Raw genomic sequence first — 22,774 nt, 5'->3', positions numbered from 1 at the left:
ATTCCAGCTGGATGGATATCTAGCTGTGGCCAGAGGGAATACACTTTCCCTTCCTCCTTCCTATTAGGGTTTTTGCAAAGATATTTCTGTTGTTACATTTTATTGGAACTGAAATTTTAAAACTATTTGTTATTTTAGTATGGGAAGAAAAACCTGACTTTTATTTTTTAAACTGAGCACTGTAACTCTAATGTACCAGTCAAGGTCCTAGAAAGTGGAATACAGACAGGGATTGAGTAAAGACTTAGGGATTATTTTCCATTCACTTGCTGTAGAGCTTACCCTGCCTCTCTTAAATTGAAAATAATATGAGTTAAAACACCCTCCAAGGGACTTTAGTTTTGTGACTCAAAGGTCTTGAAGGAGTCTTTTATCATGTCAGATAATGCATTTCTGGCATGTCAGTTGCATCTCCACACTTTTCATCTAGGCACCCACGGTTGTCATGACTACAGTATCCATACTCAGGAAAATAATAAATAAATAAAACCCCTTTGATCACAGTAGAGGAAAATAATATTTTTTCTGAGTACATGAAAAGCAGTTTTCTGCACTAGACTTATTTTAAGATTACAATTTCAAATTATCAGAATTTTGTTGCAAATTCAGTTTTATGCCCCCAAATGTGAAGCTGGAATATACTGGGTGCATCTAATCAACAACCAAGCTCACAGCTGGGCACTACTGGAATAACAAGAAACACTGAAATAGCTAATGAATCAGCATCTCTTTGTACTACCCCTGAAATCTCCCCTAGAAATTTGGTAGGTTTTTTTATTGCAGAAGGGGCCAAGATTCCTTAATCATGAAGATCAAATATTTCAAGATGGATGTAGCAAAAGATTTCTTCCATGTAAGTAACATGGGAAATGCAGGCAGAGTCTGTGGTGTAACTCCATTAAAAATGGAGGGATTCAGCTTCAGGAGCACAGTTAAAAATGACATGTTTCCAAATGTAATCTCGGAATAATTCTGCTAACCAGTAGATGACTCTGCTTTGAGCCAAATCTTCTAGGCTCAGGGATTGAAAAGAAATGTCACAGAGATTTAATTCTCTCACTATTGAGTTTTGTAAAGCTAGCACTACTATAGATAGATCAAAATAATGCTCTTGTCAAAGTTTACATAAGGCATCGTGCCTTATCAGACAAGGCAGACAGTCCCTGCTGCCTCACTCATGGCTGTTGGGAGGCTTTTGTGAAACTCAGCACGATCTCCTTGTCATACAATCCTTTCCCTCTGGCTGCTTGCACTGGTCTCCACTTGAGTCCCACAGCCAAATTCTTACCTCAGTTGTGCTGTTAATAAGCAAATGCCTTCACTGTGGTGCATAGGCATAACGGCAAACAGGGCATGCAAATTGCACAGCTTGCCTTCACTTGGTATCATTCTTCCCAAAATGTTCAGAGAAGCCTGCTTACATTACTGGTTGTCAGAGTGTTTCTGTAAGGTCAGACCTTGGCTGCCACGATGCTTGCGTAGATTTCTTCCTTATTGAAATGGAATGGCTCCTCTGCCCTGTCACACATAAACAGTTCTGCTCTGGATATTGTCATAGGTGTCTGAATCTGAAAGAATTCATTTCTTGCTGGCAATAGCAAACCTACTTGCTAATACAATTTAGTATTAGCAGCACCAGGCTGCTCACAGAGCAGCTCCCAGACATCTGCCATACATTTCCCTTATCTGACAGGACATTTCCCAAGGCACATGCCATTTATCAAGGAAGGCATGTGATGCTCTCTCTTACCAAAACCTGTTCTCTTAATGCATGTGTAATGAGGTGGCTAATGCTTTGTGAGTAGGAGTGCCCAGCCTTAATAAATACTGACATGCACTAAATTATATCATAGGCTTTGGAGTTATCCTGAATAAAACCTCTCACATATATATTTGCATACAAAAAAGTTTCCAAGTATGATTAAAAATCGAATATTTTTGTTTAATTTTTTTGGTTCTCTCTGTTAATCATACAAAAACAAAACAGAAATTTCACTCTCTTGGTGTTGTAGTAATATTAACAAAAAGAAGCCCACAACACCTATGCCCAAAGAATGCCTTATAACTAAACATTTTAAAGCTAAAAGTAAACATTTACAGAGAGGAAGGAATAGTTAAACACAATGTATAAGTTTAGGGAGAAGACCATCCTTATCTGGCCAATAGCCTTTTTCAGCTCAATATTGCAGACAGCAATTCGACTTCTGATTTTTGTGTGTTCTGAGAAAAATTACAGGTTCTTGTCTTCTGGTATAAGCATGACTCTAATATCAAGAATGTTTTTAAAGGCAGTCTTTCACCTTCTCTCTGATAATCAATACACATATTCCTTTGCTTCCTTTTTCCTTAGGAGGTTACACCACAGACTCTTCACCTTTGCTGTGCAACATCTCTGCAGGCAAAAGCTGCTGTTGGGACCATACAGTCTCCCAAGTCCAAAGCCCATTATACCAAGCACTGCCTTCTTCAGTTGCATGGCTAACAGCTCTGCATTTCTCCAGAACTACATCCTCTGATTTCTTATTTCATTCTGGGGTTTTTCTACAGCTATTCACCACAGGCTGCTTGGTACAGACAGCTGCAGCCCCACTCAGTGATTTTAACAGTAGGAAGCCCAACGTAATTTTAGACAAAATGTTTCTTACTGGGAGAAACTACTCTACCCCCACACAATTTTGCCCAGCTGAGGCTAGGGTGTCTTATTTTTTTCTTCACAAAACAGCTATTATTTAAAACCCAAAAATGCGCAGCATGTGCCTCATTGGGTTCTCCCTGAGCTGGCATGCAGGGCTACAGCCACCAACTTGGTTTAGCATCCTGGGCAAGCTGCTTCATTTCTTTGAGATGTTATATGTACAGCTGGAATAGTCTTTGAGACTACATAGCTGTCTGCCATTCCCTCCACAAGAACAACCGTGTTAGCAATTAACTGATTTATACGTTTATAGGATTAAGGGATCTGTTTTCCCTTACTAGGTCAGTTTACTCTGCTGTAATTAGCCTTATCCTCTTCTTACAATTAATGTCACACCAAAGCCTCAGAGCTTAACATGGGCAAAACTTTGGGAGTGATCAAATTTGTCTCTCACAGTTATAATTGAAAAGAGTTTGCAATCCTGTATAACTCTGTATGTTCTACTTGAACATATACAAGACACTTTAAAATGATAATTTAGGCTTGAATGTAAGAGTTTTACCCAACACAGGGATGCTGAAAGTGACATAGGAGTTTCCAGAGAAACCTGTATAATAGGTGAGCACACAGCCCACTGCTGAATGACCTACCTTCACGTCACTGAACCAAGCTGGCTAGATGTGAGCAAGATCTGATTTGAAAGCAAGTTTACCACCAGCAGGACTTATGGACGTGTTGGAGAAATCAATGCTTCTAATAACCATTCCTAGTGATGCTCTCTTCAACACTGTCTGGAGCTTCACAACCTTTGCTCTTTGATCGTCTTGAATGATCTATAACTTACCTCCTCTCTTTGGATAATTCTTGACTCCAGTATTACATGTCCCACATGTAAACTAAACCACAAGCAGGGAACTGTTTAGCAGTGATAGTCATTCTAAAGCATGTAAGAAGAGTTGCAATTGCTGTGCTCTGTGAGTAAGGAGATGCTGAGAGACTGTGCTCTATCGCCAAGTGTTGCACACATTTATCAGTCGTTGCTCCTTATGACAGAAGAATGGTCTGTATAGTCTTTCTACATAATAAGAGATGATGCCCATGTATGGCATATAATCCTCCTCCCATCTGGGACACCTGTGGCTGATGAAAATAAATGCCAAAATAACCCAGTCTCCTCCTTGCAAGGGAATGAATGGGCTCAGCAGAAGAGCCAGACCTCTTTGTGCTTTGTGTGAAACCCGCATTGGCAGGCTTCCCCTGTGTAGCAAAGCATCACAGTTTCTGATTCTTGGGCTTTAATTTTACCTTGCCCATTTGGAGTCAGTGTCCTAGATTAAAAGCAGCTTCAGAATCTAATCCATCAAGAATCTCCCTTATATAGCAGGAAAAAAGTCAAAACTTTTCAGGATTAAACCATTCCAGTTAAGTTTAATTTCCCTCAAGTCCCCTGAATTTTGGCTGTCCTGTCTTCAGCTCAAAATAGCCCAGGTTTATAAAAGACTTTTTCTCTGTTTCTGTAACTTCATAAAAATAGTAGATGAACAGATAGCAAATTTAACTTACTCAAAATGTGTCTAATATATTGCTTTAACTATTCTATGGTGTAGTACTGGGCTGATGTTAATATATAACAACAGCTAGAAGCCGGGTTTTAAAATTCTTTAAAATTTAATATTGTGTCATTAAAATGGTGAATATCTGCAATACAAAGGAATTCTTGAAGAAATTGATCACATGTAGATTAGATGATCTGCCAGTCAGGTAGCTCTAAATAAGTCTTCTGACAAGAAACTACCAGCAACTGGAGGTCAACTGTTGTTGGACCACTCACTGAACCTCGTGGATGTTCCATGCATACTCTTCAGCAGCCGAGACTGACTCATGAAAGAAGGCCTGGTGTTCACAGAGGGGAGGGTTATCTGTCTGATGCTTTTGCAGCTCCTTTCCTTTTTGGTCTCTTCTGAAAAAGGCGTTCAAAAGAAGGTTAACAACACCCCGTATTGACAGACAGAGAATTCAAACCACACAAAAAATTATGAGAATTATCAGAAGACTGAAGACAAGATGTTATTTTCTCTTGCTTTCTGTAACAGAACCAGTCTGTAATGTAATAGACTTGGTCTCCATGTACACTTCCTATACCCTTGCAGTTAATTTTTATTACAATTAAATAGTTCTTACCATTGGAGACATTCCATCTCAACAAACCATCTGCTAAACATAAACTAGACATGAAAGTCTGGGCATTTTATGTTCTATTACTGTTGCAAATCACTCAAGCAAAATATATTCCTATTCAGGAGGGATCAGACTCAGCCCTGAAAATTAGAAAAATTTAATTTCATTACACTTAAAGTAAAAAAACAGTTTCTGAATCTAATACTATTTCTTAAAATAAAATCCTTGAAAGTCCCAGATAATTTTCTTCCATGCACTGTCCTTTCTTCTTTTCCCCCTTCCATCCAGTTTAACAAAATACTAGTCTTAATTCTCACAAGGAAAGATGCTGGCAAAGAGTGTACATCTTCAAAAACAAGGCAGACTCATTTTTGTACTATATAGCTAAAATAATTCTGAATAAAAAAATAATAAAACTGTAAGTACACATATAACTGTAGCTGCTCCATATCATCCTTCTCTCTGCACTCAGTAGATCTCTCTTGTTAACAGTTACATCCAATTCTTATTTTTCCCTGTTTTTCCACTAAGTTTACATAGGGAATACTGCTATGGTCAAAGCAGTGTACAGACTTTCTGCCTGTATGGATTGGATCTCTGTTTGGGCACTCCTGTCCTGCCATCACTTCTCATATATATCAAGAGGAAAAGATATTTGGCAAAACCTTCACAAACTTCACAGCTTGGCATATGCCGTGAAGGAAAAAAGTGCTGTTTTCACAGCATCTGTAGACTTTTATTGTTATAGACAGGAGAAGCAAGAGGCAATTATTTCCTCATTTCTAAAATCTTTTGACCACATTAGTAATAAATACAAGGGACTCTTGTAATTGTTCTCATTCTGTTCAAATAATCCAAAACCAAGACATATTCATGCTATGCAAGATCCCTCCTAGCCTGTTTTGTGTAGAACTGCCATTAAGGTAATTATCTTTCAGGCTGGCTACAATCAAGATGACAAATCTTGAAAAGTGCAAAAAAGCACAGAAAATAAAACTGATGGGTTTTTTTTCCCATCATATTAACTGGAAATTTTTGTGCTGCTCTTGCTTTGTATCCTCAGTGGATATTTTTTGGGGAAAAAAATCCCATCTTTTTGTCTTCCAAGTTAAGCAGATTTTAATTTAAGCCATGTAAAAGTCTGCTAAGTAGCTAACTTCATAGCTACAGAAAGATACCTATCATATTTCAGAGCAACAAGTCTATATTATTAATGATAATGCAAATCCTTGCTGAAGCAACTTTAAGAAAGTGTGTGCTAACTTTGGGAAACAGACTATTGTCCTCAGGTTTGAGCAGCATTAGGAACTGTATTACTTTTTCTTTGACCTCAGCTGAATGGCAGTAACAAAATATTGTTGTTAAACCTTTTCACAAAGTCTACTTCCCATGCTTCCCTGCTGACTTACTACTCCACGGCAGAAGAAACAGCTTCAGAGAAGATACAAACAACTCACATGTAGTTGCATTAAGTAACACAGTCAAAAAGCTGTGAAGAGTTGCATCAGCTGTCTGCCGTGAGTACTGAAAAAACACAGCATATGGATAGTTGTACAATGAAGCAGAAGTAAATTTCCATTTTGAAAGCATCATCATGAAATAGCTTGCTGGCTAGAGGAAAGTGTTTGTTATTTTACATTTTCTCATTGCAGCGACCTACCAGATGTATTTAGCTGCCATAGTGGCAGCTATAACTGGTTACAGGACATAGCTTACTGTTTTATTTGACAAAGCATCCTAAATTATATTTATAATGAGGGCAGCACAGTCCCTTGCATTAAGGAGACGATTGAGGATATTCAGAGAATTAGGAATGAATAAGCTTCATAAGGGCTATTATCAGGGTTTCTGAACAGGAGTTGGACTATACAACTTCCAGGTACATGCACCATAGTCCCAGTCCAGAGTTTCTTTAGAAATGCTTAAGAGCATCTTTGAAACTCTAATCCAGGATTTTAATCTATAACTGCTTTAGCCTTACTTGGAGCATCTAACCTTTGAATGCAGCAACAAGACTTGTAAAGACAGATCTTTCCCTAGCATGCCAATAGCCAGGACTTCTTTTAGTCTGTGCCAAGCAAACTTACCAGTCCATTTCAGCCTCACAAGGTACTGCAAAAAAAACCAAGCCAAAACAAAACAAAAACCCTCAAAAACCAAAACCTTCCCTTTCCTTCTCTCCCCTCTTTATTTCACCTCTTTCAGCATTAAATAGGTCAGTTTGTATCAGCTGTGAAGGCACTCCTAATCTGGGTGGAGTGTCAGCACTCTCAGCTGTAACTGGGAGCGTGTGTTGTCACTCATCTCCCTCCTGAGTCTGGCAGGAGCAGCTCGCTGTAGATCAGCCGGCTGGGGCTGGAGGAGTGGCACCCTCAGCTGCTCCCTGCATCCAGCTGTTATTCTGTGAGTTATTCTGTGATCCAATGTTCACAATCATTCCTGAAAGGGTCACAATAAATCTACTCCATCCTGTAACGAAAGGAAGGAAAACGGACAGGTGAAATTTGATAACGATGAAAAAGAAAGGCTCATGACACAAGCAGATGCCGAATGACATATTATATGACAACAAAAAATAATCCACCTTTGCAATAATGATAAAAAGCAAACATGCCCATTTCACAACATCAATTTCCCTTTTCTATTATGTGTGGTTCATGTCCAGGCCTTGTCTTTGTCTTTTTGTATTTTATCTATTTTCTCTACCACCTTATTGCAGAGATCATATAAAATGACATGTTTCTAGCTCTCATTACATTTATATTCCTCAGATCAGCAAGCAGAAAAAGAAGTTGAATCACTGGAAGAAACCCCTCCAGTTAAGCTCATTCCTCCCATGACCTCTCTTTTATAGCATCTGTAGATATGAAACTTAAATGTCTGCAGATGATTGCATTTCATAGGAACTAGTGGTCCTTGATGTATGGAACATACATTCTGCACCCTGTTACACACCTGGCCTTTGGGCTGGACCAAGGAAAAAGCTGGAATTGTGCAACCATTCCAAATGGCTGTGAATTTGCAGGTACATCCCATAGTGTACAAGGTGAGGAAAGTACTTAAGACCTCTACAGGTTGTGCTTGTGGAGGAAAGTTCTAAAGCCTTTCTTTCAAGATGAAAGGAAACTGGAGAAGTACTATTTTACTGAATCAAATCTCAACAGTGGGACTGATATTTTAAGGTGTTCTGCAAGTTCGACCCACATTCATTGTTGTGAGAGGTCTGAATACCCCACACTTCAGAGAGCCTGGAACGACACGTGGTATGATGTGGAAGCCTTCAGTTAGACAGTAAAACCAAATCTTGTAGGAAAAGAGAAGGAGTTCTGACTTTTTGTTCCCCTTCACTTTCTGATGTCCTCTTGGTGTGAAGCACTGAAGTGGCAATCCCTTTCCAGGACTTCTGCAAAGTGTATCCCCAAGTTCTCACAGCTGCACAGGCAAGAACAGCCCATGTATTCAATGAGAACTGGAAGACATAGTTAAGAACTCAGTAACTATCTCTTTTAGTAAGGAACAGAATTAAAAGTATTTAAATAATGTACTGGATATAAATGACAGCTGTGACAGGAAAATGAGAACAACTTTCATATTTTTATTGCTGCCTTAGAAGCAATTGATAAACAGTACACTTCATATATAAATGAGCATGTGTCAATATATGACAACAAAAATAAATTACAGTGACATAGTATTTAACTTTACAAGGTTGTACAAAATTTCCAAATATGAATAGATTTCAACTTAAAAATTTGAAATAAGTTAAAACTTCAACTATTCTGAAGACTTAAAAATATACATACAGTTTCACTCAATCACATAATTTACAGTATGATTTTTTTTAAGCTGTTTATTCTTATACACCCATATATTTTTGACTGTATTAGTGGAATATATCCTGCTATATGCAGCTTTGCTGGAGTGGGATAAAGGGGTTCCCTGAGGGCACAGAACAGGCTTTGAGTTTACATTTTAAATAATTTTATTACATTTATTAACTAGAAATATAAACTCAAAATGTTATTTATCTGTCCTATAGTGAGAGACTGATTTATCTGTTCTTTCTAGAATTTCCATTGATGCTAATGAGAATTTTGAAGAGAGCTTAACAGGGTTGAACTAAACTAAGTCTGTTTAGCCAAGATGAATTAGGTAAAATTATTTAATGAACTATTTGAAGAATATCTGTTTTGTATTAGATGTCATTATAGATTACATACCTAGTCCTGGCTATGCACTGACATATTTGCTTCCATAAATAATAGGAAAATATACTTGATATGGTACTTTGAAACAATGGGATGGCTTATGGATTGGCATTTTTAAACACCTCATTTATATGCACGTGATTACTTTATTAAATATTATGAAGATTAAAAGCATTGCCCAAAACTCCTTGGCTGTTGAGTATGTGATAATTGAGTATGTCAAGGATCGAATTCAAGCTGTAAAATAAGGTAAGGTGGAGGAAATTTGTACTATGACTGGATCCCTCAGGATAACTTCAGCTAAGGGTAGTGCAAACAGACTCTGCACCAGCAAAAAGGCAAAGGCTTGTAAATTCAGAAAACATTTGTGAGGAAACAGACAAAGAAAGAAGTTTGAACAAACTGGCACATGTGAGAAAATTGCTCAGTTGTCAAAAACACAGGAAGACAGTTGTGCAGAGGTGGGTCTCAAATTGCCTGGGATGAATTTGGCAAGAAATAAAATAGAATTCCAAGATGTCTATTTGTGAAACTAGATTTTCTCTTCTCTGAATATGTTAAAATATCTATCAGAATGCTGCGCCAGTTATCCACAATCTTTCCTCCAAACAAATAAATGTTCATTTAAATGTGAAAGGAAGAAAAGAAGTCATAAACAGGACAGAGCTGTGCAATTCCTCATTTCCATTTTTCTCTAATGTTACTGGTAATAAAGACCACTGCAGTCTGCAATTCAGCTGGAAGTTATTTAGAAGCCACTGGTTTTTGTTGTGTGAATATGCTGTCATTGGGCAGCAGGAAGGAGGAAGGCAACTGGAAGGAGATGTACATACATATACACACACACACATACATATATATGTAGGTATGAAAATGGCTGGGGGTGGCTTGCCCTGTTTGCTCTATATTTTCTGAGAGAATTTCTTTACAGGCTCATGCCCAGGGAGTGAAAGGTGGGGGGCACACAAGTGGAGGTCTGTAATGCTGATGGGAGGACACACAGTGCAGCCCCACACTATGGTGAGGGGCCTGGCTGCCTCGGGCTTTTCTGGGGAAGAAAGTTAATTTCAGAAGCACAGAGGGAGCCCTTCCATCAGCTGGAGCTGGGCTTGGATCAGGCCCCAGAAAAGGCTGTTTTTTTCACTGTCGCTAAGAGAGCGCAGAGCAGTTTCACTGAGCAACAGGCTGGGTCATTAAGTGAATTAATAGCAGTCAAAGAATACTGTAGCATATGACTGGAGTCAAAACTTCCTTCTACAAATCCACACCTAAGTGGAGTCCTCCCAGACTGAAGGGAAGGACAGTTTCCCCAAAGGAAAGCATCTACATGATGAAGACTTCAAAATATTTTCTAGATTGTTTATCCCTCTTGCAACTTCTAATCTCAAATTACTTCAATCAAAACAATTACATTTCTCTTAATTGCTTGTTCTGTGTTCTGCCCCTGTTTTGGCTCCTGAGAGGAGAAAATAACATGGAAATATATCTCAAAAGTTCAAGCAACATCTAGCAGTTATGTAAACCTTACCTCACCGCCTGCTTGGCACACAGTGTATTACTGTACAATCAGATATGTTTTTTATATCCCATAATTTGCTTTTTATCTTAACTAGCAAGCCACTCTATGAGCAGCAACTAAAGAAATGAGTTTATCTGCTTATATTAATGCAATTGTTATCAGGGGCATACAGGGTAAAAATCATTTGTAGATTACAGTAATGTATTTGCAGGGAAATTTCCACACGGGAAGGTGCCACCTGATTAGTTTTCTGTGGAGAGTTAAAAAAAAAAAAAAAAGAAAAAAAAAAAAAAAGGATGTTAAAGCATCTTGGCAGGAGAAAATCTCTTAAGAGCACAATGTTCCACCGTGATAGTTCAGTGGGAGCCAAGTTTTAACAGCACATTTTGGGCTGATACCCATGCGGTGAAAGGAGAAATGTGAGCTCTCATGGGACACTTGACCTGGACCGACGCATTGATTTTTCTACCAACACACAGCCATCCACCTTCTGCCCTCAGGACTGCAATGGTGGCAATCATGCCAGAGGAGAGAATAAAACATTTGAGTCTCTCTCAGTATATCTTCTCTTATTCTCATTTTTATTAGCTACAAAAGGGAAGGTTCCTCTAAAACACTGAAGCCAAGCAAAACGATTGCTCTTCATCATTACCTGCCTCTACTCTTCCAATTACTGTGCTAGTGTTTTGCAAACTGCTGGCAATATGAACTAGGGCCAAGTATTCTTTCTGAGAGTTTACCAACACATAGAATTTAATTTCTTGGCAGAAAAATTGCTGCACAATAAGGTAGGTGCTAGCAAAAAAAGATCAACTTGGCCAATCATTTAAAATATGTTAATATTCAATAGACATCAGATTTTAAGTGAATGCTCAAGCATTGTCTTTTTACATGGCAGAAGTTAAGGGGCTCCTTTGTACTGTTTCCTGTAACTTTATGAGTTTACAGTACATTCAGCTCCACTGGTTTTGCTGAGGAAAATCAGTTTTATAAGGTGTAAAATTCCAAATTCCTTTTCATTAAAACTATTTCTGAGGTGCCTAATTACTTCATACAATTTCTCCATATATTTCAAAATCAGAAAGCAACCGGCAAAACTCAATTTATTTTAAATTTTCAAGCCTTAAAAGTATGCATTCAGATATTGTCTCTGGGATTTGTTTTGCTCCATTACCAGCAGAACAGAAAGCTTTCAAGTAATAGGAACATATCAGGAAACACATAAAATATGTTCATCAGATTCCTGCAAATGTTATCTCTATTTCTATCACAAAAATACCCGCTATCTCCAAATAGAAGCAGGAAGCTTATGGCTCTTTCTTGTAACAACTTGACTGGTGTGGCCCACACCCTTCCTGCCGTGGGGTGGCAGGGGCAGGAGTTCAGTTCCAACTTCCTGTGAGGCAGAAGTCCCATGACTGCTGGTCAGCTTTTAGGCAAGGAGGAATTGGGTTAAGAGGCAACTGGGTGGTGGGGCGCCTCTAGAAACCCAGGTATAATTAATATTTTAAAAATTACATCTGCTTCTCTGACATCTTCTAACATCTACAGCTTACATCTACAAAACTTCACATTTTAACATTTTCTCACTTCTTTTGGAAAGCAATGAATCGTAATTCAGGCTTTTTACAGCTTTAGTTAAGAGCTCTTGTGTGCACTTAGTACATGGACTTCAATGATCCATCCCTATGCAGCTTGCTTTTGAGAGCAGCTGTCCATCCTTGGCCTTTATATTCCATCTCTAATGATGGATTCTGTGTCAGTCAATATGCATTGCAGAGACTAAAAACCAAAATAAAACAAAACCAAAAGTGGCACCTGTGCACATTAGTTTAAGTCTCTCGCATTTTTCATGCTGATCCTTCCTGTCTCACAGCAGGAGAAATATGCAACTACATAACGTAGCTGTACTGTTTTGAAAACAAGAGAGAGGACCTGAAAAGACCTTCCATCAGTGAAGTGCAGGGGCAGAGCAGGAGATAAATGCTGTTCTATCCTTTACACAGAGGATTTTGTTCAGATCACATTATTGCCAAGAAGTCACACTCACTTTGAATAAAGGAACGAAACATTTACTCGGATGTACTTCTACAGGCTGAAAAGTGAAAAGTTTTGGTCCTAATATCACTTGTAAAATAAACATTGTTAATGGCGATATGAGGCAAGAAAATGGAATGTATTTCTGAAACAGAAAAATTCATGCCAGTAGAGGATAAAAGCTGCTTAACTCCAGCTATATCTGATTTCATATAGCTTTGCAGATGCAAAGAAATGAGTATTTCTATATTGAAGGCAGAGGGTATTCAATAGGTATATTTAATAAATATATGTGATAGGTGTGTCCAATAGGAGGGGAGAGATCTATGAGAAGAATAAAGGTAATGAGTGGAAAAAAAGTCCTGAGCATCAGGAAATACAGCACAAGCCCATTTCTTGTGATGTATCTGCATAAGCAGAGTGCAACACTGTGAAGGGTTCAGAGTAAATTGGCTTATTTCTTTTGCCCCATGGTGTTATTTAGTCTGTGCCACAATGGTAATAATAATTCTTAATTTGGACACATTAAGCACAAATTAATGAAGGCCATTTGGCCATTTCCTGATTCCTTTGGCATGTCTGGAGTAGGCAGTATTTCAGGAGTGACTACATTTGGTTTGTTACCCAAAGATTTCAAAAGAGAAGAAAGACAGGCTCAAGAAGACTGGATTTTGAAACTACATAAAGAATCAGATTCTTGTCCAGGGACTTTATTTCCATGATAGTGTAAAATTTTTCAGATCTTTTGAGTATTTTCAGTAAATTAACTATGCCTGTATGAATGAATTGAAAAATAAATTTGTCTTGGCACTATAATATCCTATGCTTTTCTGATTGTTAGGCACGGTTGAGTGATGATTACCAGATCATTGCAGGAGTAGTTTCATTCCAGAAATTGCACTAAATAACTTTGGACCAGGAGCGAGAAAGAATCTCCCATCCTGGAAAATACATATGCACCCAGCCAAACAAGCCCTGCTTACATATTAAGGCCTTGTTATTCAGTCCTAGAGTGATATAATAAGGATCTCTTCACAGAGGCCTGAGTGGGGTGTCAGGGTGCTCTGCCAACAGTGTAGCTAATGGTGATGCTTGCTTTTGGCACACAGAGTCATTCATACACTGAACTTCTTTGGGCACTGTTTACATGTGTTTATTCACCATTATGCAAGGAGGATGTGCACATCTATAAAGCCTTTAAATGTCTGGGGGTTTTTTCCACATTTTCTGCCAAGTTTCATAAATTTTATAGCTTCACTAGCTTGGAAAAAAGTTACCTCTTCTCACCACCATTAGACTGAATGGTTTTATCATAATTTTCATAAGACATTCCCTTAAGCCAGCATCATACAGTCAAGGATTTATTGTTTGAAAGCCCAGAAGGGGGTGAATGATCTAGATATACTGGGTATTTCTTAGTCTTACCAGGAAAACAAGGTTTTTAAAGCCTGCAAAATTCCACCCATGGGACTGGCAAATGAAAAGCGTACCATGCAACAGAAAGGGCAGAGCAATAGTATGGGATGAGAGAGGATGGTAATTTTTTACCCTCTCGTTTCTAATGGAAGGAGTGCTGTTCTTACCTCAAAGAATTTGCAGTGGTAACTTGCCTTTATATGTTTGTGAAATTTGCCTCAAACAGTTTTCATAGTGACTGGATTTCTCTTTCAACTTTGAGAAAGTGGCAGTGATGTTCACATGGACATAGGAGTTTCTCTTACACGAATCTAGATAGAATCTAGCCTAAGAGGCCTTTTTTTCTTACTTGAAAAAAGGCAGCGTGAGTTTGGGTAATGTAATGGAGTTAAACCTAGTGCAGCCTTGATGCAATAGCTCAGTAAGTGAAATACGTTCATGCATTTCTAAATTTTGGGTAATGTCTAAAAAGCCTGCTCAATACACTGAAAACACCATATCCAGAAACATGGGCAATGCAATTGTAAAAAATATGCACTAAGGAAAGATGTGGAAACTTTTCTTGCAAATAAGCAGAAGAGACTTAAACACAATTTCACTGTCCAGTTACAACTGATGAGGCATCAAAGGCAATGTTTGCCGTGGCTGACAATTTCAGCATAAGTTTGTACATACCTCTATAAACATTGCTCTAGATATGGTCTGTAGATCTCTCTGTATGTCCATGCACAGTAGAGTCACACATATGTTATCCTGAGATATACACAGTGCAAGGAGAGGTATAGGTACAATATACACACCATACAACACATATTGGAATGAGCCATGAAATAAGTAGCACTTTTCTTAATGTTTTCCCATGTTATCTGTGCTCCTTCCATTAAACGACCCCTGACATGGATCGGCTCTTTTGAGCTACTTTGATATCTAAAATTAAACAAAGCATCCTCAAGCACATCTAGGAATGTATTTGGAAATAACTACAATTATATTTCTCAAGGAAAAAAAATACAGTCTATGTTATATTTTGAATGTGCAGTGTGAGTAGTGAAGAGGAAAGTCCCAAATGCCAGTACAGCATAGGTAATGAATTTGCCAGTTAAGATTGTGAAGAACTGTCAGTGACATCAAATACTGTGATGATCAGTCTCAGCCAGCTGCAGTGCTATGGTGTATGAAATGAAATAAACATAGTGTAGAATTCCCATTCATACTCAACTTGTTTTCAACAAATAGCACAACTGCATTATCTCTACCTTACTTTAAAAGCTGAAGCACAAAAATGCCCAAGTATCCAACATTACAAATCAACGTTTTGCCTGATATCTTTCTGGCAGCTCAAAAATATAGAAGCAGAAAAGTGCAGATGCTATAAATGATCTATGCCTGCTACAAGGAAGAATATCCTAATTAAATTAAGTTTTTAACGTCATGAAAACCTGAATGTCATGCATGCTTTAGCTAAGCTTCCAAACAGAAGTGTTTGGGTATCATGGGAGTGCAGTGCATGAGTCAAAAAAAGCAGCCATCATTATGAACACCTCACCTCCACCAGACATCTCTGCATACCCTTCAGGCTCACAAGAAGCAACCTACAAATATGTATCACTTTGAATTCCTCCCAGAAGCCAGTGCAGTGGTATTTGAATGGGCAAATACATAAAAGATAAAAAGAATACATAAAATTGAAAATCACAGAGGGTGGAAGCAGGTCGTAAATAGGGACAGCAGTTTTGCATTAGTCAAAGAATATTCAGAACTACTACAATGAATATGTATGTTTTTTAAAATTTCCAGATGCATTAAAATACATGATTATTGATGATCTGCATGAAGTTCAAGCTAGTGGGGGTTTGGGAGAACATCCCTAGGGACAGGCCATCCCCTGGTCAGGCTTGGTGAACAGACCATTTGTGGCACAGATAATTTCCGCCAACATGGACCTGGCAAATGTGAAGCCTTCTCCAGTTGTTTTTGGTATGTCTTATACATCTTTAGAAAAGAAAGTATCAGAACTCAAAACTATTAAACTAATGTAATTAGTAAAGTGTCTTTTGATAATGTAAGATCAGATAAGTTTGCATAGGGAGATTGTGAAAGGGAAAAGAAACCTGCCTGATAACAAGGCAGGCTTGTAGAGCATCTTTTAGCATAAGAATCTAGGAGCCATCTGGAGGAAAATGAGAGTTTAGAATCCCAAATATAAATTTGAATAGCGATGCATAAATAATTAGATGGGTAAGGGGTGAGTGTAAAGCAGTTTATAAATAGTATGACAGTGCTTGATCATCCCAACTGTATATAGGGTAGCGTGATGAAAACTTTTAAAAATTATTGATGCTGCTGATTAGGGAAAAAAAATTAAAACTTCCTTTTGCTTTGATGTTTGCGTTCTGTAGAGGCAAACCAAGTGTACTTTGGGATCTCTACTCACTTTTTAGATATATAAGGTTGATAATGGATCAAGACTTTTAAGAATCTTCTTGTAGAATAAGAAATATAATAATCAAGACAGCAAAGTAAGAAAATGAAGCTGTACATAATTGAGAAAGCTCACCAACTCTCTCTGAATATCTCTGGGCATATTTCTACTGCCAGAACCCTTTAGGCCATTTATTGTTTAGGTTACACAGATCCACAGGTTTAGATCCTGGGAGCTACTCCGTCATTTCCTATATTTATTTAGCTTTAGAACAGTGCCAGACTGATTTGCAGTTTACTTTTGTTGAAAGTGTGTTATGCAGGAGTAGGAAAAAGTGCTTCATGCACCATGGCCCCTGCCCTCAGATCTTCAGATCAGATATCTCTCACTGCCTGTACCGGTACAGAAGTAATAAACTTCTATCACAATTTTACAATGAAAAAGCCAAACATATAATGTATTTTTTGCCTGTTCAGAGGCTGACAGTGACTGGGGTCTATTCTACAAAGCTTTCTCCAGACTACCCAATGGCTCCTGTCTGGCTATCGCTTCTGACTCTTTGGTCCTCTTCATATGGAGTCTAATCTTGTATTATTGCAATTAACGGAGACTGGTCTCTGAAAAGCCAGCTTTCAGAGCTGTGAGGAGAGTTAATGGGACTGAGTTGTTTGTCTGCCATCAAAATGATGCTTTCTACTGCGATTCTGACTTAATTTTCCTCAAACCAGATGAAATATTACACCATTTGTACTTCTTGAAAGTAATTCTGTGTCATTGGTCTTGCATTGTTCTTCTGCAACCTATTATGTGCTCCTGTGTTCATAAATAATATATCCACTAGTTCATACAGCTAAAATTTTTGTGTGTGCATGGGTTTAAAGCAAACATAGAAACATATAAAATACAAATTAAATTGATGCCCACTGTACTTGTAACACAGCCAAATTCTTAATATTTTATAGTGCATATTCCATTAAATAAATAATAACTAAACTGATCTATGCTACAATATGTGTATACATACACATTTTATGATGCCTGTAAATAACATTTTAAAGCCTGTTCACACATCAAAAGACAGGTTGTTTATTTCTCTGTTAAAACAAGCCAAGAATTGAACTCCTCCTATTATGTAAACAGTGGTGACAGACGCTTTCAAGGAAGCTTAACTTCAATAAAAATAATAGTTTCCCATTTTAAAATCAATACTAATATACCATAAATCCCCCGATGAACTCTGGCTTCCTTACATGCTCTCACATTTTGTGTATTAGGGGCACAGCACTACTCTAGATATCAGAATATAATAATATGGCAATATATATAGATATAGATATATATTTAAATGTTAAAACATTTTCAGGTCAACTTGAGTAATGAATATATTTCAAATATATGCCTTTTTCTATAAATAAAGGTAATTAATTTTCTTTGCAACATGGGTGCCTTTGTATGTGGCTAGCAAACTAGCAAAACAATTCTTGTATTTCAGTTCAAAATGCACTTGTGCCATAGATGAAGCTTTAACTTTTTTCTTTTTCGTACTAAAATTGTATTTGCAGTAGAGTTTCAATATAATTTGTGAGATTTCTTTAGGGTAGACATTTTAAACAACTCATACAAAAGAGAATTTATCTTATTGACAAGAAAGCTAGGTATAGTCTATTCATTTCTCAAGCAGACCTTTATGAATCACTTTAAAAGGACACTACAGCTGAAGACTGAAGAGCAATATTTATCAACATTAAATAAAACATTCGGTGAAATATGTATAAATATTTCTTCATATGAACATAACACAAAATTAAATAGTTCAGATACACAGACACCATTTAATATATTTCCACTGTTGTCAAAATCATCTGTAAACACCATCTCACACTGAATACAAAAGCAGCTTTAACATCAGTTCTGTGTTCACAACACTGATGCCCCTTTGTAAAATAAGATACTTGTTTTATTTTCAGCAAAATAAGAGTCTAAGCAATTAAAAAAAAAGTTTTGGTCAGTTCAAAGGAGAATACAAAATAATCTTTCAACATGTAACTGAATCAGATTTAGAGCAACAGTTTAAAGTACAATCCTTTCCCCAGGGGACCTCTGACTTTTATAAATCATGTTCGGTGCAGACCACATCACAAATACCAGGAAATACTGGTCATATCTAAACTATAAATATTAAAGCCCTTTTAAAATTGTCTTTATCAAAAATTGCCAGGTTACAAATTGGCAATATCACATTTTTCACACCACTGAATAACCTGGCGTCAAACAGATTTAGGTGCACTTCTCCTGATGATTTTTAAAACAGGTTGTGGAAAACAAACATTTTTTAGTGAGCATCCTTCACGTGCAAAAATAAGCATTTCTTTGAATCAAATCATTTTTATCTGAAGATCACCTGGGCAGACAGTGCAAGCAGCAGGGCTCCACCAGCTTTTGTCAGAAAATTGCAACTTGAACTTTCATCGGAAGCCGTACAGATACTGCACACAGGATCTGAGCTGGCTCTGAGAAGGGTGGTGCATCCCCACGGTGCAGCTCAGGACAAGGTGTTGCAGGAGCCATGTGTGCCTCCTGTGCAGCACAGCCTCCCCAGCAGGACACGGGGCTGCTGCTGATGGTTGTGCCTGGCTCCTGAGCAGCTCCCTTTGAGCACTGGTACCGTGCAGCCCAGATCTGGGTTCTCATCGTCCTGTGCCCTGCAAAGACAGCTTCATGCTCTTCCCTGAATGTAGCCTTCAATTCCTTTCCCCTTTGTATCTTTTAAAGAGGCATGATCACTTTGGGGAGAGACTCTGCTCAAGATTAAGGTTTTACTGGGCAAATACCCCATTATAAAACTGTAAACTCACAGGCTATGTTTTGGTTTTCTCAGTTTGAACTGCGGACACTGTGTTTTGGTTCAAGAGATAAACTTGAATTTCAGGTGGCAAATAATGAGCTATGTAGTTATAACACAATTTTCTGACTTCAAAAAATTTCAATCACATGTAATCATGATTGGGGGCCCTGTAAAACCTGGAACAATAGGTCACCTCTTTCCTGGTATGCATTTCAGACGTGTGAATGCATGCTGTGCATACACACACACATTCACACATATATAACATCAGCTGAACACATTCTCAGATACTCAGAAATCAGGAATCAGGGATACAATTAACAATATACCAGAAGAGAAGTAGACAGGAAGCTCTACCGGGACAACAAGAGGCAATTTTTCAACCTATACAGTGTCTCAAATAATTTCACAATCCTGTTTTGCTAGGTTGCTACATATGTATGTAACTTGAATTTAAAGTTGTTGGATTCCTAGGAAAAAGAAGAGTTGGGCTAGCTAGATGTGCTTACCTGAGATCCCAGAGTTGATTATAATCAAAGAACTGGGCAGATCAGTAATGGGTTTATAATTGCTATACAGTTTCTCACAAATTCATAGGAAAACTTTATTAAATCTTTCACTCCTTAGTAAAAATGTTGAAGTTTCTTAGTTTTTGCTGAATGTGGATTGACTTTTATATTAAACTGGATTTATTGAAAGGATAAATAAGCCTGGCAGCTGCTTTCATCTCTTGATGTTTAAATCATAGAATCAGCACCCTGGAACCACCTTCCCACCCCACCCCATCCCATCCCTCACTATCCTGCCCATCCTGCCCATGCCATCCTGTTCTGTCCTATCTCATCACATCCCATCTCACCCTGTCCCATCCCATCACATCCCTGCTTCGTTATTTTTTTATGTAAAAAATACTATTCTAAGAAGCCTCCCTAGGGATCCGCTTATGAAAAATGACGGACTGCCTTTGCTGATACTGCTGCTTGCGTCGTTTTCGTTTGTCACACTGGCACAGCAGCAGCATCTTGAAAGTGTTTCTGAATGTTTTGTTACACAGTGCATAGCACATGGGGTTCACTGTGCTATTGATGTAGCAAAGCCAATACCCCAGGTGCCAGAAAGTTTTGGGGATACAGGTGCAAAAGGTGTTCACCAGAACCATGATGTTATATGGGGTCCAGGTAATGATGAAGGCAAACAAAATGGCACTGAGTGTCTGTGCCGCTTTCTTTTCTTTGATGAGTGACATTCGTTTTCGTTTTGTGATCTGACTTCTGGTCTTCAAGGCAAACTTTTTTGCCAGGGTTGCTTCCTTAAAGGACAAGGGCAGGGCTGTCGACGTCTTGGTCACTGACGAGATGCCATCAGAAGCTGTGGTTGTCTCTTCTGACTCTGGTTCAATTGGAAGCTTAGTAAAGCTCTTTTGGAAATTTCCACCATCCTGAACACTTTTGGGAGGGTGCAATTTTTTAGGTTTCTTTTCCTTGGATTCTGTGTCGGATTTCTGCAGTTCATCCCCTGACTCATGCAAATCTTCCGAGGAGGGTAGTTTTGTGGAATTGAGGATAGCACTGTGACCAGGAAGCTTCAGCACAATTGAATAGATGGCTCTGGTCTCTGCAGCAATGTCTTCTTCATCAGAGGAGGCTGAATTTTCAAGGGAGGCAGCAGCATCATTGTTGTTCCAGCTGTCACTGCTGCTATGCTCTTGGTCCCCCTGATCTGTGCTGGGCTCCCAGCTCTTCATTGTGAGCCAGAAGTGGCAGCGTCTGTATTTCTTTCGGGAGCTGCGTTTCATGTTCTGCCGTTGCAGCTCGTAGCTGCTGCAGCTCCGGGAGCTGCCTGTCTGGTGCACAAAGCGTGCTGCCTCTGCTTCACTGCCCGAAGCCTGCAGCCCTGCTAACTCTTTGGTGCGTTTCTCCGTCTCCTTGTAGATCCTCCAGTACAAAATACTCATAATGGTGACCGGCAAATAAAAGGCAGCTATGGCAGTGCCAAAAGTGATGACAGGTTCGGTTAGAAACTGGATGAAACATTCATCAGGAGGCACAGTCCTCTTCCCAACAAAATACTGCCAAAACAAGATGGCAGGGGCCCAAAGAACAAAAGAGACGATCCATGCTAAACCAATCATTATCCCAGCCCTTTTAGTTGTTCGTTTGGCTCTGTATGTTAGTGGCCTAGTGATGGAAAAATACCTGTCAAAACTTATCACGAGGAGATTCATGACAGAGGCATTACTGGCGACATAGTCAATGGAGAGCCAAAGATCACAGGCCAAACTTCCCAAGGCCCAGTGGTCCATGATGATGTACGTGGTATAAAGATTCATGGAAAGAACACCGATGATCAAATCTGCACAAGCAAGGCTCAGCAAGAAGTAGTTGTTGACTGTTTTCAGTTGTTTGTTAACCTTAAACGCAACAATCACTAAGATGTTTCCTATGATGGTCACCAGTGCAAGAATCCCAGTGAGGAAAGCAATCAAAACTACCTGCCAGACAGTGTGTCCACCCAGAGGGTCTTTGCTTGTGGCATTTAGGGTCATGTTTGTTGATTCCACAGTGGAGAAAGGAAAACTCTCTGTAGTCTGAGGAAAATCATAGCTGCCAATGAGTGATGCTGCTTCATCAAGGAGTCCTGATCCATGTGAATCTCTCTTCCAGAGGGAGCTCACATTTGGAAAAAGAGGCGAGGATGAACTGTTATTTTGCATGATCATTGTGGCTCTCTGACATAGTCTGTAGCAGAGAAAAACCAAACAAAAATCAAGTGAACAGGTGAAGATATTGAATAAATAATTGTCCTCATACTTGTACATAAAATCACTTTAGCACTTTAAAAGATGTCTTTAAAAAGTCAAGCTGCCTATGACACATTTCAAGGCAAACCTGTATGTGATAGTACTCAGCTTGCAGACTGAGATTAATGTGAGCTCTTTATAGTGATCACATTGTCTTTCCTTATAAACATTCAATAACAGAGGAACCAAAATCCCAGGAGAGTTTGAACCCACAGTAGTATTAAAATGCCCCTGAACTCTAACTCTGAATTAAAACAGTCCTTGCTGGATCTGTCCTGAACTCAACATTTGAAAAATACACTATTCTGCAACCTTCAAAAATTAAGTTCCAATCATATGGAGCCACAAATCTTCCAAGTTCCAATCAACACTGGTCCCCAGTGCTATCCTGGCTCTAGCAAAACAGAGCCACAGCCTCTGTTGCCTCTAGCTACAGCTGATGACAAACAAAAATATTGTTCTGCTTTTACTTAAACTATGGACATACATCATTTCACTGTGTCAAGCTACTCTAACCGGTGAGGTGGCAAAACTCGTCCCATTTTCATTTACCTTTCAGCTATCTGATAAAAGTAGTAAAAGTTCTCATTAGGACTTTTTGCACACGCCACTAATAATTTATTTCATGTACGTTTTTATACTTGGACTAGGGATTTTGCACATCTAATGACTTCAAAATTTCTTTAAGGGCAACACATGGTAAAAATTCCTTTG

The 22,774-nt window shown here is 38.5% G+C and overlaps 1 protein-coding gene across 2 annotated transcripts in view; it reads right to left on the bottom strand.

Annotated features, from left to right (window-relative positions):
- Window positions 1-8,388: 8,388 nt before the first annotated feature.
- CHRM3 (cholinergic receptor muscarinic 3) overlaps window positions 8,389-22,774 on the bottom strand; it is a 266,270-nt gene continuing 251,884 nt past the window's right edge. For both annotated transcript variants that reach the window (XM_088161547.1, XM_014890699.2), the window contains one exon: window positions 8,389-21,998. In XM_088161547.1, the coding sequence (XP_088017673.1) occupies window positions 20,177-21,979 (1,803 nt within the window). In that variant the 5' untranslated portion in view covers window positions 21,980-21,998 and the 3' untranslated portion in view covers window positions 8,389-20,176. The remainder of the gene's footprint in view (window positions 21,999-22,774) is intronic.

Source organism: Sturnus vulgaris, chromosome 3, assembly GCF_052056855.1.
Source record: "Sturnus vulgaris isolate bStuVul1 chromosome 3, bStuVul1.hap1, whole genome shotgun sequence".
Lineage (NCBI taxonomy): Eukaryota > Metazoa > Chordata > Aves > Passeriformes > Sturnidae > Sturnus > Sturnus vulgaris.
The sequence above is the reverse complement of the archived record's forward strand: the minus strand, read 5'-3'. Positions and strand labels throughout refer to the sequence as shown.